This window comes from Camellia sinensis, chromosome 6 (genome assembly GCF_055761805.1).
Source record: "Camellia sinensis isolate YWXY chromosome 6, ASM5576180v1, whole genome shotgun sequence".
NCBI classification, from domain to species: domain Eukaryota; kingdom Viridiplantae; phylum Streptophyta; class Magnoliopsida; order Ericales; family Theaceae; genus Camellia; species Camellia sinensis.
This window is the reverse complement of record NC_138966.1, coordinates 70,719,445-70,737,308: the sequence shown is the minus strand read 5'-3', so window position 1 is coordinate 70,737,308 and position 17,864 is coordinate 70,719,445. Positions and strand designations below refer to the sequence as shown.

The 17,864-nt window shown below is 40.9% G+C and overlaps 2 protein-coding genes across 13 annotated transcripts in view; one reads left to right on the top strand and one right to left on the bottom strand.

Annotated features, from left to right (window-relative positions):
- Positions 1-17,864, top strand: part of LOC145789298 (putative elongation factor TypA-like SVR3, chloroplastic) — a 54,244-nt gene that overhangs the window by 21,845 nt on the left and 14,535 nt on the right. The gene's annotated exons all lie outside the window — the stretch shown is intronic.
- Positions 12,353-17,864, bottom strand: part of LOC114316730 (putative elongation factor TypA-like SVR3, chloroplastic) — a 112,445-nt gene continuing 106,933 nt past the window's right edge. For 5 of the 12 annotated variants that reach the window (XM_082873942.1, XM_082873948.1, XM_082873960.1 and 2 more), the window contains 4 exons: positions 17,767-17,832; positions 17,095-17,205; positions 13,842-13,877; positions 12,353-12,556 (listed from right to left, as the gene is read on the bottom strand). In XM_082873942.1, coding sequence (XP_082730068.1) covers positions 17,821-17,832 — 12 coding nt within the window. In that variant the 3' untranslated portion in view covers positions 12,353-12,556; positions 13,842-13,877; positions 17,095-17,205; positions 17,767-17,820. The other 7 variants (XM_082873941.1, XM_082873947.1, XM_082873950.1 and 4 more) reach the window with 3 other exon arrangements.

The window sequence follows — 17,864 nt, the reverse complement described above, 5'->3', positions numbered from 1 at the left end:
AATGTAAGTTGTGAAAACTTACGGAACTAGCACGGGACTTCCGGTTTGAAGACCATGTCGAAAAAGACACTTTTTTCACACTTAAGCTTGAAAATAGGCCATCGGGGTCCAATATCCTGTAACAATGACGAGAAGGCCCAAAGAACACCTCAAACACCTCTGGAGGGACCAATGTAAGTTGTGGAAACTTACAAAATTTGCACGGGACTCCCAGTTTGAAAACTATGTCAATAAATGTACTTTTTTCATACTTAAGCTAGAAAATAGGCCATCTGGGGCCAAAATCTTGTACCAATCACAAGAAGGCCCAGGGAACACCTCAGACACCACGAGAGGGACCAATGCAAGTTGTGGAAACTTACAGAACTAGTATGGGACTCCTGGTTTGAAAACTAAGTCGAAAAAGTAACTTTTTTTACACTTAATCCGGAAAATAGGCCATCGCGGGCCAAAATTGTGTAACAGTCACGAGAAGGCCCGGGGAACACCTCAAACACCTCAAGAAAGACCAATGTAAGTTGTGGGAACTTACAGAACTGGCTTGAGACTCCCGGTTTGACAACTAAGTTGAAAAAAGCACTTTTCTCACACTTTAGCTTAAAAATAGTCCATTGGTGGCCAAAATCGTATAACAGTCACGAGAAGGCCCGGCGAACACCTCAAACACCTCAGGAGGGACCAATATAGATTGTGGAAACTTACGAAATTAGCACGGGACTCTCGGTTTGAAAACTATGTATAGAAATGCACATTTCTAACACTTAAACATGAAAATAGGCCATGGGGGACCAAACTCGTGTAACAGTCACGAGAAGGCCCAACAAACACCTCCAACACCTCGAGGGTGACCAATGTAAGTTGTGGAAACTTAAGGAAATATCACGGGACTCTTGGTTTGAAAACTAAGTTAAAAAATGCACTTTTCTAACACTTAAGCTTGAAAATAGGCTATCGGGGGCCAAAACTGTGTAACAGTCACGAGAACCCCCACGAAACACCCCAAACACCTCAAGATGGACCAATGTAAGTTTTGGAAACTTACAGAACTAACACGGGAGTCCTGGTTTGAAAATTAGGTCGAAAAAGACACTTTTTTCACACTTAAACTTGAAAATAAGCCATCGGAGGCCAATTTCGTGTAACAGTCAGAAGAAGGTTCAGGGAACACCTCAAACACCTCGAGAGGGACTAATGTAAGTTGTGAAAACTTACGGAACTGGCATGAGACTCCCGGTTTGAAAACTATGTCGAAAAAGGCTCTTTTCTCACACTTAAACTCGAAAATAGGCTATCGGGGGCCAAAATCGTGTAACAGTCACGAGAAGGCCTGGCGAACACCTCAAACACCTCGAGAGGGAACAATGTATGTTGTTGAAAATACAAAACTAGCACGGGACTCCTGGTTTTAAAAGTAAGTTAAAAAATTTACTTTTTTCACACTTCAGCTTGAAAATAGGCCATCGATGGCCAAAATCGTGTAACAGTCACAAGAAGGCCTAAGGCACACCTCAAACTCCTCGGGAGGGACCAATGTCAGTAGGGGAAACTTACGGAATTAGCTCGGGAGTCCTGGTTTGAAATCTAAATCGAAAAATGCACTTTTTTACACTTAAGGTTGAAAATATGCCATCGGGTGCCAAAATCGTGTAATAGTCACGAGAAGGCACGGGAAACACCTCAAGCACCTCGAGAGGGACCAATGTAAGTTGTGGAAACTTACAAAACTAGCACAGGACACCCGGTTTGAAAACTAAGTCCAAAAAGGCAAATTTCTCACACTTAAGCTTGAAAATAGGCCATCAGGGGCAAAATAGTCTAACAGTCACGAGAAGGCCTAGGGAATACATCATACATCTCAGGAGGGACCAATGTAAGTTGTGAAAACTTACGGAACTAGCACGGGACTTTCGGTTTGAAAACTAAGTCGAAAAAGTCGCTTTTTTCACACTTAAGCTTGAAAATAGGCCATTGGAGGCTAAAATCGTGTAACAGTAACGAGAAAGCCCGGGGAACACCTCAAACATCTCAGGATGGACCAATATAAGTTGTGGAAACTTATTGAACTAGCACGGGACTCCCGGTTTGAAAACAAAGTCAAGAAATGCACTTTTCAAACACTTAAGCTTCAAAATAGGCCATCGGGGGCCAAAATCGTGTAACAATCACGAGAACGCCCGAGGAACACCTCCAACACCTCGGGAGGGACCAACGTAATTTGTGAAAACTTACGGAACAGTCACGGGGCTCTCGATTTTCAAAACTAAGTCGAAAAGGCACTTTCTTCACACTTAAGTTTGAAAATAGGCCATATGAGGCCAAAATCGTGTAACAGTCACGAGAAGGCCAAAGAAACACCTCAAAGGCCTCGGGAGGGACCAATGCATGTTGTGAAAACTTACAGAACTATTACGGGACTTCTGGTTTGAATACTATGTCGAAAAAGACACTCTTTTCACACTTAAGCTTGAAAATAGGCCATCGGGGTCCAAAATTTGTAACAGTCATGAGAAGGCCCAAGGAACACCTCAAACACCTTGGGAGGGACCAATGTAAGTTGTAGAAACTTACGGAACTTGTACGGGACTCCCCGCTTGAAAACTAAGTCAAAAATTATACTTTTTTTCACACTTAAATTTGAAAATAGGCCATTGGGGGCCAAAATTGTGTAACAGGTCAGGAGAACCCTAGCGGAACCCCTCAAACACCTCGAGAGGGACCAATGTAAGTTGTGAAAACTTACGGAACTAGCACGGGACTCCCGGCTTGAAAACTAAGTCAAAAAATGCACTTTTTTCACACTTAAGGTTGAAAATAGGACATCGGGGGGGCCAAAATTGTGTAACAGACAGGAGAACCCCCGTGGAACACCCCAAATATCTCGAGATGGACTAATGTACATTGTGGGAACTTATAGAACTGGCATGGGAGTCCTGGTGTGAAAACTAAGTCGAAAAAGGCACTTTTATCTCACTTAAGCTTAAAAATAGTCCATCAGGGGCCAAAATCGTGTAACAGTCACGAGAAGGCCTAGGGAACACCTCAAACACCTTGGGAAGGACCAATGTAAGTTGTAGAAACTTATGGAACTGGCATGAGATTCCGGTTTGAAAACTAAGTCAAAAAATACACTTTTTTCACACTTAAGGTTAAAAATAGGCTATCGGAGGCCAAAATCGTGTAACAGTCATGAGAAGGCCTGGGGAACACCTCAAAGGAACTAGCACGGGACTTCCAATTTGAAAAATAAGTCCAAAAAGGCATTTTTCTCGAACTTAATTGTGAAAATGGGCCATCGTGGGCCAAAATCGTGTAACAATCACGACAAGGCCCAAGGAACACGTCAAACAACTCGGGAGGCACCAATGTAAGTTGTGGAAACTTATAGAACTAGCACGAGACTTCCGGTTTGAAAACTAAGTCGAGAAAGGCACTTTTTCCATACTTAAGATTGAAAATAGGCCATCGGGTGCCAAAATTGTGTAACAGTCACGAGAAGGCCCAAGGAACACGTTGAACACCAAGGATGGACCAATGTAAGTTGTGAAAACTTACAGGACTAGCACGGGACTCTCGGTTTGAAAATAATGTAGCAATTGCGAGAATGTCCGAGGAACACCTCAAATACCTCAGGAGAGACCATTGTAAGTTGTGGAAACTTACGGAACTTCAACGGGACTCTTGATTTGAAAACGAAGCAAAAAAATGCACTTTTTTCACACTTAATCCTGAAAATAGGCCATCGAGGGCCAAAATTGTGTAATAGTCACGAGAAGGCCGGGAGAACACCTTAAACACCTCGAGAGTGACCAATGTAAGTTGTGAAAATTTTACCGAACTAGCATGAGACTCCCGATTTGAAAACTATGTCGGCAAAGTCACTTTTCTCACACTTAAGCTTAAAAATAGGACATCGGGAACCAAAATCGTGTAACGGTCACGAGAAGGCCCAGGAAACGCATCAAACACCTCGGGAAGGACCAATAAAAGTTGTGGAAACTTACGGAACTGGCACGGGACTTCCGGTTTGAAATCTAAGTCAAAAAATGCACTTTTTTCACACTTAAGCTTGAAAATAGACCATTAGTGGCCAAATTCGTGTAACAATCACGAGAAGGCCCAAGCAACACCTCAAACACCTCGGGGGAGACCAATGTAAGTTGTGAAAATTTACGGAACTTGCACGGGACTCCTCGCTTCAAAACTAAGTCAAAAATTGTACTTTTTTCACACTTAATCTTGAAAATAGGCCATCGGGGGGCCAAAATTGTGTAACAGTCACGAGAACCCCAACGAAACCCCTCAAACACCTCAAGAGGGACCAATGTAAGTTGTGAAAACTTACGGAACTAGCACGGGACTCCATGCTTGAAAACTAAGTCAAAAAATACACTTTTCAAACACTTAAGCTTGAAAATAGGCTATCAGGAGCCAAAACCGTGTAACAGTCATGAGAACCCCCGCGGAACACCCCAAATACCTCGAGATGGATCAATGTAAGTTTTGAAAGCTTACAAAACTAGCACGGGAGTCCCGGTTTGAAAACTAGGTCGAAAAAGGCACTTTTTTCACACTTAAACTAGAAAATAGGCCATCGAGGGCCAATATCGTGTAACCGTTAGGTGAAGGCCCAGGAAACACCTCAAACACCTCGAGAGGGACCAATGTAAGTTGTTGAAACTTACGGAACTGGCACGGGACTCCCGGTTTGAAAACTAAGTAAAAAAATGCATTTTTCTCACACCTATGGTTGAAAGTAGGCTATCGGGGGCCAAAATCGTGTAACAGTTACGAGAAGGCCCGTGGAACACCTCAAACAGCTCGGAAGGTACCAATGTAAGTTGTGAAAACTTACGAAAGTAGCACGGGATTCCCAGTTTGAAATCTAAATCCAAAAAGGCACATCTCTTTACTTAAGATTGGAAATAGGCCATCGGGGCCAAAATCGTGTTACCGTCACGAGAAGGCCCAGGGAAAACATCAAACACCTCGAGAGGGACCAATGTAAGTTGTGGAAACTTATGAAATTAGTACGGGACTTTCGGTTTCAAGATTATGTCGAAAAAGACACTTTTTCCACACTTCAGCTTGAAAATAGGCCATCGGTGTCCAAAATCCTGTAACAATCACGAGAAGGCCCCCGGAACAACTCAAACACCTCGGGAGGGATCAATGTAAGTTGTGGAAACTTACGGAACTTGCACGGGACTCTCAGTTTGAAAGCTATGTCAATAAATGTACTTTTTTCACACTTAAGCTTGTAAATAGGCCATCGGGGGCCAAAATCTTGTAACAGTCCCGAGAAGGCTCGGAGAACACCTCAAACACCTCAGAATTGAACAATGCAAGTTGTGGAAACTTACAGAACTAGTACGGGACTCCCGGTTTGAAAACTAAGTTGAAAAATGAACTTTTCGAGAGAGACCAATGTAAGTTATGGGAACTTGCCAAACTGGCACGGGACTCCCGGTTTGAAAACTAAGTTGAAAAAGGAACTTTTATCGCACTTAAGCTTCAAAATAGCCCATCAGGGGGCCAAAATCGTGTAACAGTCACGAGAAGGCCTGACGAACACCTCAAACACCTCCGGAGGGACCAATATAAGTTGTGGAAACTTACGGAACTAGCAGGGGACTCCTGGTTTGAAAACTATGTAAAGAAATGCACTTTTCTAACACTTAAGCTTGAAAATAGGCCATCGGGAGCCAAAATCGTATAACAGTCACGAGAAGTCCCGAGGAACACCTCAAACACCTCGGGAGGGACCTATGTAGGTTGTGGAAACTTGCAGAATTAGCACGGGACTTCCGGTTTCAAAATTAAGTCAAAAAATGCACTTTTTGAACACTTAAGCTTGAAAATAGGCAATCGGGGGCCAAAATCGTGTAACAGTCATAAGAAGGCCCGGGCAACGCCTCAAACACCTCAGGAAGGACCAATATAAGTTGTGGAAACTTACAGAACTAGTACGGGACTCCCGGTTTGAGAACTATGTAAAGAAATGCACTTTTCCAACACTTAAGCTTAAAAATTGGCCATCGGGAGCCAAACTCGTGTAACAGTCACGAGAAGGCCTAAGGGAACACCTCCAATACCTCGGGAGGAACCAATGTAAGTTGTGGAAACTTACGAAACTTGCACGGGACTCCCGGTTTGAAAATTAAGTCAAAAAAGGCAGTTTACTAACACTTAAGCTTGAAAATAGGCCATCGGGGGTTAAAATCGTGTAACAGTGGTGAGAAGGCTTGGAGAACACCTTCAACACCTCGGGAGGGACCATTGTAAGTTGTGAAAACTTACGGAACTGGCACGGGACTACCGATTTCAAACCTAAGTCAAAACATGCACGTTTCTAGTAATTAAGCTTTAACATTAGACATCGGGAGCCAAAATCGTGCAACAGTCACGAGAAGGCCCGAAGAACACCTCAAATACCTCAAGAGGGACCAATGCAAGTTGTGGAAACATACGGAACTAGCACGGGACTTTCGGTTTGAAAACTAAGTCCAAAAAGACATTTTTCTCGCACTTAAGCTTTAAAATAGGCCATCGGGGGCCAAAATCGTGTAACAGTCATGAGAAGTCCCGGGGAACACCTCAAACCCCTCGGGAGGGACCAATGTAAGTTTTGAAAACTTACGAAACTAGCTCGGGACCTTCGGTTTGAAAACTAAGTCAAAAAATACATTTTTCAAACACTTCAGCTTGAAAATATGCCATTGGAGGCCAAAATCGTGTAACAGTCACGAGAATGACCGGAGAACACCTCCAACACCTCAAGAGGGACTAACGAAGTTGTGAAAAATTACAGAACTAGCACGGGACTCCTGATTTGAAAACTAAGTTAAAAAATTTACTTTTTCACATTTATGCTTAAAAATAGGCCATCGGGGGCCAAAATTGTGTAACAATCATGAGAAGGCCTAAAGAACACGACCAATAACTCAGGAGGGACCAACGTAAGTTTTGAAAACTTACAGAACTAGCATGGGTCTTCCAGTTTGAAAACTAAGTCGAAAAAGTCACTTTTTTCACACTTAAGTTTGAAAATAGGCCATCGGGGGCCAAAATCGTGTAACAGTCACGGGAAGGACCACCTCAAACACTTCGGGAAAGACTAATGTAAGTTGTGAAAACTTATGGAACTAGCACGAGACTGCCGATTTGAAAACTAAGTTGAAAAAGACAAATTTTCACACTTAAACTTGAAAATTGGCCATCGGGGGCGAAAAACGTGTAACAGTCACGAAAAGGCCCAGGGAACACCTGAAACACCTTGAACACCTCGGGAGGGACCAATGGAAGTTGTGGAAACCTTATGGAACTAGCACGGGACTTCTGGTTTGAAGACTATGTCGAAAAAGGCACTTTTTCACACTTAAGTTTGAAAATAGGCCATCGGGGTCCAAAATCCTGTAACAATCACAAGAAAGCCCAAGGAACACTTCAAACTCGGGAGGAACCAATGTAAGTTGTGGAAACTTACGAAACTTGCACGGGACTCCCAGTTTGAAAACTATGTCAATAAACATACTTTTTCATACTTAAGTTTGAAAATAGTCCATTAGGGGCCAAAATCTTGTAACAATCACAAGAAGGCCCAGGGAACACCTCAAACACCTCGGGGGGGGGAATAATGTAAGTTGTGAAAACTTACGGAACTAGTCCGGGACTCTCGGTTTAAAAACTAAGTCAAAAAATACACTTTTTTCACACTTAAGCTTGAAAATAGGCCATCTGGGGCTAAAATTGTGTAACAGTCACGAGAAGGTCCGAGCAACACCTTAGATACCTCGAGAGGGACCAATGCAAGTTGTGAAAACTTACAAAATTAGTACGGGACTCCCGGTTTGAAAACTAAGTCGAAAAAGGAACTTTTTCACACTCAATCCGGAAAATAGGCCGTCGTGGGGCAAAATTGTGTAACAGTTACAAGAAGGCCTGGAGAATATCTCAAACACCTCGAGAGAAACCAATGTAAGTTGTAGAAACTTATAAAACTGGCTTGGTACTCCCGGTTTGAAAACTATGTGAAGAAATGCACTTTTCTAACACTTAAGCTTGAAAATAGGCCATCGGGAGCCAAAATCTTGTAACAATCACGAGAAGTCCCGAGGAACACCTTAAACACCTCGAGAGAGACCAATGTAAGTTGTGGGAACTTACAGAACTGGCTTAGGACTCCTGGTTTGAAAACTAAGTCGAAAGAAGCACTTTTCTCACACTTAAGCTTAAAAATAGGCCATCGGGGGCCAAAATCGTGTAACAGTCACGAGAAGGCCCGGCGAACACCTCAAATATCTCAGGAGGGACTAATATAGGTTGTGAAAACTTACGAAACTAGTACGAGACTCCCGGTTTGAAAACTGTGCATAGAAATGCACTTTTCAAACACTTAACCATGAAAATAGGCCATCGGGGACCGAACTCGTGTAATAGTCGCGAGAAGGCCCAGTGAACACCTCCACCACCTCGGGAGGGACCAATGTAAGTTGTGGAAACTTAAGGAAATATCACGGGACTCCTGGTTTGAAAACTAACTCAAAAAATGCACTTTTCGAACACTTAAGAATGAAAATAGGCCATCAGGAGCCAAAATTGTGTAACAGTCACGAGAAGGCCCAGGGAACACCTCAAACACCTCAGGAGTGACCAATATAAGTTGTGAAAACTTATGGAACTAGCACGGCACTCCTGGGTTGAAAACTATGTAAAGAAATGCACTTTTCTAACACTTAAGCTTGAAAATAGGCCATTGCGAGCCAAAATCGTGTAACAGTTACGAGAAGTCATAGAGAACACCTCAAACACCTCGGGAGGGACCAATGTAAGTTGTGAAAACTTACGAAACTTGCACAAGACTCCCGGTTTGAGAACTAAGTCAAAAAAGGCACTTTACTAACACTTAAGCTTGAAAATAGGCCATCGTGGGCCAAAATCGTGTAACAGTGATGAGAAGGCCTGGAGCTCCAACACCTTGGGAGGGACCATTGTAAATTGTGAAAACTTAAGGAACTGGCATGGGACTCCCGGTATGAAAACTATGTAAAGAAATGCCATTTTCTAACACTTAAGGTTGAAAATAGGCCATCGGGGGCCAAAATCATGTAACAGTCATGACATGGCCCGGGCAGCATCTCAAACACCTCAGGAGGGACCAATATAAGTTGTGGAAACTTATGGAACTAGCATGGGACTCCTAGTTTAAAAACTATGTAAAGAAATGCCCTTTTCTAACACTTAAGGTTGAATATAGGCCATCGGGGGCCAAACTCGTGTAACAGTTATGAGAAGGCTTGGGGAACACCTCCAACACCTCTGGAGGGACTAATGTAACTTGTAGAAACTTACAAAACTTGCACAGGACTCCCGGTGTGAAAACTAAGTCAAAAAAGGCACTTTACTAACACTTAAGCTTGAAAATAGGCCATCGGGGGCCAAAATCGTGTAACAGTGATGAGAAGGCCTGGAGAACACCCCCAATACCTCGGGAGGGACCATTGTAAGTTGTGAAAACTTACGAAACTGGCACGGGAATCCCGATTTGAAAACTAAGTCTAAACATGCACGTTTCTAACAGTTATGCTTGAAAATTGGACTTTTTCACAGAGTCTAAAAAGGCACTTTTTCACACTTAACCTTGAAAATAGGCCATCGGGTGACGAAATCGATTTACAGTCACGAGAAGTCCCAAAGAACACCTCAAACACTTCGGGAGGGACCCATGTAAGCTAACTGCCACGGGACTCCCGGTTTGAAAACTAAACCAAAACACGCACTTTTTTCACAATTAAGGTTGAAAATAGGCCATCGATGGCCAAAATCGAGTAACAGTCATGAGAAGACGAACACCTCAAACACCTCGAGAGGGACCAATGTATGTTGTAAAAATTTACGGAACTAGCACGAGACTCATGGTTTCAAAACAAAAGCAAAATATGCATTTTTTTTCACACTTAAGCTTGAAAATAGGCCATCGGGGGCCAAAATCGTGTAACAGTCACGAGAAGGCTCAGGGAACACCTCAAACACCTTGGGAAGGACCAATGTAAGTTGTGAAAACTTATGGAACTGGCACGAGATTCCGGTTTGAAAACTAAGTCAAAAAATGTACTTTTTTCACACTTAAGGTTGAAAATAGGTCATCGGAGGCCAAAATCGTGTAATAGTCATGAGAAGGCCCGGGGAACACCTCAAAAAAAAAAAAAGCATCGGGAGTGACCAATGTAAGTTGTGAAAACCTATGGAACTAGTACGGGACTCCCGATTGGAAAACTAAGTCCAAAAAAGAAATTTTTTCAAAAGGCGTCTGTTTGGCACGAAACTTGGCACAAACGACCGCCTAGGCACGAGAGACTTGTGGAAGACGACGAGTCTCCAATTGGGTTTCCGATTTGAGAGTTAGAACCGGATTTCACTCTAGGCAAACTAGTTCCTTAAGAAACTTGAATTCGAGGTGTTGACGCCCCAAAATCACCAAAAGGCGTCGGTTTGGCACAAAACATGGCACACACGACCGCCAAGGCACGAGAGACTTGTGGGAGAAGACGGGACTCCAATCGGGTTCCCAGTTTGGGAGTTAGAGCTGGATTTCACTTTAGGCAAACTAGTTCCTTAAGAAACTTGAATTCGATGTTGACGCCCCAAAATCACCAAAAGGCGTCGGTTTGGCACGAAACTTGGCACACACGACCGCCTAGGCACGAGAAACTTTTGAGAGAAGACGAGACTCCAATCAGGTTCCCAGTTTGGGAGTTAGAGCCGGATTTCTCTCTACACAAACGAGTTCTTTAAGAAATTTAAATTCGAGGTGTTGACGGCCCAAAATCACCAAACGACGTTGGTTTGGAACAAAACTTGGCACACATGAACGCCTAGGCGCGAGAAACTTGTGGGAGAAGACGAGACTCCAATCGGGTTCCCGGTTTGGGAGTCAGAGCCAGATTTCACTCTAGGCAAACTAGTTCCTTAAAAAATATGAATTCGAGGTGTTGACGTCCCAAAATCACCAAACGGGGTCGGATTAGCACGAAACTTGGCACACACGACCGCCTAGGCACGAGAGACTTGTTGGGGAAGACGGGGCTCGATTCGGGTTCCCGGTTTGGGAGTTAGAGCCGGATTTCGGTCTAGGCAAACTAGTTCGTTAAGAAATTTGAATTCGAGGTGTTGACGCCACAAAATACCAAACGGCGTCGGTTTGGCACGAAATTTGGCACACACGACCGCCTAGGCTCGAGAGACTTGTGGCAGAAGATGGGACTCCAACCAGGTTCCTAGTTTGGGAGTTAGAGCCGGATTTCACTCTAGGCAAACTAGTTCCTTAAGAAATTTGAATTCAAGGTGTTCCAAAATCATCAAACGACGTCGGTTTGGCACGAAACTTTGCACACACGACCCCCTAGGCACGAGAGACTTGTGGGAGAAGACAGGACTCCAACCAGGTTCCCGGTTTGGGAGTTAGAGCTGGATTTCGCTTTAGGCAAAGTAGTTTCTTAAGAAACTTGAATTCGAGGTGTTAACGCCCCAAAATCACCAAATGGGGTCGGATTGGCATGAAACTTGGCAGGAGAGACTTGTGGGAGGAGACGGGGCTCGAATCTGGTTCCGGTTTGGGAGTTAGAGCCGGATTCTGGTCTAGGCAAACTAGTTCCTTATGAAATTTGAATTCGAGGTGTTGATGACACAAAACCACCAAACGGCGTCGGTTTGGGACGAAACTTGGCACACATGACCGCCTAGGCACGAGAGACTTATTGGAGAAGATGGGACTCCAATCGGCTTCCCGGTTTGAGAGTTACAGCCGGATTTCAATCTTGACAAACTAGTTCCTTAAGAAACTTGAATTCGAGGTGTTGACGCCCCAAAATCACCAAACAGCGTCGGTTTGGCACGGAATTTGGCACACACGACCGCCTAGGCACGAGAAACTTGTGGGAGATGACGGGACTCCAATCGGATTCCCGATTTGGGACTTAGAACTGAATTTTGGTCTAGGCAAATTAGTTCCTTAAGAAATTTGAATTTGAGGTGTTGATGCCCCAAAATCACCAAACGGGGTTGGATTTGGGCGAAACTTGGCACACACGACTGCCTAGGCACGAGAGAGTTGTGGGAGAAGACGGGGCTCGAATCGGGTTCCCGGTTTGGGAGTTAGAGCCGGATGCCGGTGTCACGCCCCAAACCCGCCCCTAGAAGTTTGGGCATGACCACTTCAGAAACGGACACTTAACCTGTTTTATATCTATATATATGGGGCCTAAACGGAAGCACTAAATATCAAAATTTGACACTAGAAACAAACTTCATTGAGCTGCTACTATCATGCGAGGATCACAAACTTTTAACAAACAAATAAAATCTAAAACATACACTTGAACATCGGTTATATACATACATATATACAGACATATATACATCACTCTTAGATAGACATTCGAAAAGCAAGCCAACATCTTATCAGCTTAACAAAATCAATGGCTGTGTATAGTGCCTGGGCATACGAAGGTTGACAAAAGAAAGCGGCGTCACGGCTGGGACTGATCACCTAATTGGCGACCTACAGAAACAGACATAATAGAGAGTGAGCCGGGCTCAGTGAATAGTAATACATAAATAAAACGATGCTTAACTTGAAACATAACACATAGCAATGCATATAAAGATGTAGAGTTCACATAGTTAGTCTGATTCTGTGCTAAGTACATAATGGCCTTAGGTTCAATCTTGCAACATAAATATGGTGGCTATAAGCCCTTGAAACATGGTGGCACGAGGCCTTTGAAACATGGTGGCTATAAGCCCTTGAAACTTGTGGCGTAAAGCCCTTGAAACATGTTTGACCTTGTAGCATATTTAAACTTGTAACATATACTTGAAACATACCTGAACATACTTGAACTTGTAACATACTAGAAACATGCTTGAAACATACTTGAACATCATTCATTAATTCAAACGGAGCATATCATGACTAGAGCATTTCTTATTGTATCATGTCATTATCGTACGCTTAACAATGAGAGACTAATTCACATTCTCATGAGGGTCACACAATGATGCTAAACTTTGCACTTATATCGTAGATTCTGAATAACTTCCAAGTTACAAGCAACATAGCAAAATAACTTCAATTCATATGGATACACATAGCTACTCTTATATTTACTCAGAATCCATTCTTCAAGAATGAACATAAATTCTTTTGGGTAAATGACTTACTTTACGTGCTCTATTAATCAATAGCATACACCTTTGTTTAATCATTCTTATATGTTAACATAGTTGCCTTGCCTTGTAATTAACAGAGTTCTAATGATAACCGTTACACCATTCCCATGAGTTGACATAATTAACGTAAAGTTAACAGGACATTCCTGATAAGTAGTAACGAAAAGTAAGCACATTTTCATTAGATTACAGATGACTTTATTGGTTTCACAATTTCACAGTTCGGCCCTTGGCCTGAGGGGTTTACACATTCGCAATAGCCTTTGGGTTTCATAGATTCACAAATTATCACATCGGTCCTTTGGATTCACAAGTTCACAAATTTGGTCTTGGCCTCATAGCTTCATAAGTCACAAGTCGGCCCTTGGCCACATAGGTTTGATCTTCACAAATGGCCCTTGGTCACATAACTTCATATTTCACAAGTTCTTTTGATGTTTTCATAATTTCATAATGTTTCTCACATAACTTCACAAACTCTTTTGAAGTTTCCATAATGTCACAGTGTTTCTCACATAGCATACATAACATATATGTCAACATAATTCTTACGACGAAGATTTAACATCAATAACGATATACGGTTAAAGGTACATCAAAGTACTACTACTCACAGCGTTCAGGTGCTTGATCCGCCCCTGTAGCTGACCCTACACAATTCACATAATTCAAACATAATTCATCATAGTACAACACCAATCAATTCACTATGAGTCAACACAACATAATCCAACAAAGTCGATATCACGTAATTCATCAACACCATTTGTAATTTAACATAATTCAAAATAAATCCTTGAATTCCATTTCAACATTCCAAAACCGAGTCCATATCATTAATAGATTATTTCCCCAATTTTCCCTTCACATTACAGCATGAATTACAATGTTTATAATATAGCTCATTCGCAAATTTTAAACATAATTTTCAAACATTTCCAAATTCCAATTAAACTTGAACACATATAATTACATACCTCAATTTCATTACTCTACTTTCAATTTGGGCCAATTTATTGGTTATCATCATTAATCAACCTAGGATTTTAAGAAAATATTGAAATTTCAAGAAAAATACAAACTTATTAATCCATTACTTTTTATTCTAATTTTCCCAATGATTATACATCTAGGAGTCACAATCCATCATTTTAACCCACTAATTTAACTTCCAACATCTCCAACTCTAAACCCTCAATTCTCAAGTTGGACATAATATGCTCAAAACTATAGATTTTGTTTGTATATACACAAAATTCCATAATTCCATCCATGAATGCAAATATTGAAAGGGAATAAGGACCCCTACCTCAAGAATCAAGCAAAGGAAGAATCCTTCCAAAAATTCGAATTTCAATCGATTGGAAATGTTGACCCTTTCTTATTCTCCATCCTTGATGCAAGATCCATGGTGGATTTGTTGATAAAAGTGGAGGGAATCAAGGTTTTGGGAGCTAGGGTTTCGGACATGGAAGAGGGGAGAAGAAGAGAGGAAAAGAAAATGTAAGAAATGGGCCAAAAATCTCGTTTTTGTGCTGCTGTCCCGCACAGCCCGCACGTGCGGCGCTATTCCCTGCACGTGCGGCTCTGCTTCCAGCACAGATATAAAAACTTCAAACGGGTATAACTCTCTCATCGGGACTCCGTTCTAGGTCGTTCTTGTGTCCAAATTGAAGCCCCGGAAATAAGCTTTCCAATGGTTCTAACCTCACATTCAAATTCAAAGTGTAGAAAAAGAAAAGGGCAAATGAGTGACGGATGATCGTAGAATAACTATCCGGATTATATTCTTTGGTCCAATCTTACTTTACCATCATACCACCATCTCAATCAATACCCCAAAATAAGATAAAAACATTCTCAATTCCAATAGATATCGTTGAATTAAAACACATTAACCCCTAATTAAACAAGGATGACTTTTGGGGTTATTAACTTCGTCCTGGACATATAACATTTCTCGATCATTTGGCCATTCACAATCCTATACAGTCAATTCCGATGGAATTTGCTCTCAAAGTCACAAGTAATTCATCTAACTACTCGGTAACCCAATTGATAATAATACTTACTAACATCAAAGTATCGTCTCATTATTCATAACCTTGTACATTTTAATTTATTACTCCACAAATCATATCTTCCACATAGTATAACATCTTAAGGATATTCAGAAATGAATTCATTTCAAGTATTTGTTTGCATGCAACTCATAAACTATCAAACATAATTCAAGCTTCTTAAGTTCACAAATAACCCCCATTACCATAATTCCTCCAAGATTAAGGAAACATTCACGACATAATCATGTGTCAAAGATATATACTTCGTACAACAACTAGATTCACAGTAGCAATTAAGTTCTAAATCAACGATTTCGTGGCTCTTTGTTCATTATCTAAATTAGACTTATCAGTTCAAATCAAATCTCTAACATACTCCAAATACCAACTTAAATCTCATATCAAGGAATTACATGTTCATAAAATCAAATACAGATCAAGCCTTAATGATCATACTTCCCAAATTGCTGTAAGGTAATAAGCATTTAAAATCCATACTGGTTTAGAAGATCTCAAAATCAACATCATGACATTAAGCACATAATACATTTACCATAAAGGTATTATATTCTTGTTCCATATTTAGTAAAATGTTCCTATCATGGACAAAAACATTTTCCAAACATACGGAATACATAAAGTTCTTTAAACCCTCCATAATTATATACAATGCGTTGTTCAGAGATATTACTTAGAAACTTATCAGACCTTGCAAGGATATCAGATGATGGAATAATTCCCAATAGCATTAAACTGATTTAAACTTTGATAGAACAATCTCCGATCCAACTTATAACAGATAAGACAGAATAACTTGAAGCTCAACATAGAGCCTTCAGCAAAATATCTCTTTCAGAAAACTTGTCATACCTTGAACATTCGGAGTTCCGTAGCGTATCTAGTCATTTTGGAAAAATTATTCAGAAAGCTTATCATATCATAAACATGTCGGAAGTTCATAGCATTTTTATCATTTTCGAAAGTACTTATCATATAAAACACTTCGTAACCCAAAATATGGATTTCCTTAAACATTGTATAGCATAGTCGTTGTTAAAAATCATTTGACAAAAGTACCGAATGTAAACGATGGTATGACATCTCTAAATAACACGGATCACATAAGTTTTTTTTTTTTTTCTCTAATAAACACTCTTTTCCATATCATAATAAAGAAACAAGCCTTAAATTAAGTCTCATACAAATATTTCATCCTTAATCAATAATGGTGGGTTTATGATAATAATACGTTAGGTTCAGAATAAAAACACATCAGAGCAAAATTATGTACTTCAGTCAAATGGCAGTCCACAAAAGAAACACAATTTCCCTATATCATTAAACTTCCATAAAATTCTACCGAACATTATGTGATCACAAATCATGATACTTGTATTTATTAACATTCCAGGTAGCAATTTCAACATTCTAACTCTTGATCACCAATTCCATGCTCGTTATCAATCATTAAATATTTTAATCATAATAATTTCATGAATTGTCAGCTACCATAATTCTAATGTCGCTCATCATTTCATGTTTCCAGAACTCAACATGTTTGTACTTTCATGTTTCCAGAATTCAACATGTTTGTACTTCCCATTAGCCAAGTCAAAACATTACAATTTCAATTCGTACACAAACACATTTTATCATACTACCCAGATTGCTACTTTCTCAAAATCACAGATCTAAGCATGATCATGGTGAGGAAAACATAACTCTAGCTTAAAGTTAGAATATCACACATAGCATTTCCTTTGTTCTTAGAAATCTCACAGATGACCAACAACCGACAACATACATTTTATTTAATCTTTACATATAAGCCGTCTTACCGACCCGTTCGAACCCTCACCATGCTTTCGCTGCGCAACTTTATTGATTAAATCCCATCTGCAGATCTTACCATGTTCTGCATAGCAATCAACCACAACATATACAAGAAATGTATAACAGACATGAATAATAACCATTGCGGTTAGCGTCATTACATATACCATTATCGTTGCTATCAATTCCTTTCATGTGCATTAAGGATGTCATGCATGATGCTTACGTCTTTTCTAGACATCCTAAAGCTCAATGGAGTCGTGTGTGAGATAGCAACTCGTGCTCTGATATATCACTTGTCACGCCCCAAACCCGCCCCTAGAAGTTTGGGCATGACCGCTTCAGAAACGGACACTTAACCTGTTTTATATCTATATATATGGGGCCTAAACGGAAGCACTAAATATCAAAATTTACTGGAAACGTTTCCATCGAGCTACCACTAATCACAAACTTTTAACAAACAAATAAAATCTAAAACATATACCTGAACATCGCTTATATACATACATATATACAGACTCAGCCCTATCATTGGGCATATACAAAAACACAAAAGCTATATACATCACTCTTAGATAGACATTCGAAAAGCAAGCCAACATCTTATCAGCTTAACAAAATTAATGGCTGTGTATAGTACCTTGACATACGAAGGTTGACAAAAGAAAGCGGCGTCACGGCTGGGACTGATCACCTAATTGGCGACCTACAGAAACAGACATAACAGAGAGTGAGCTG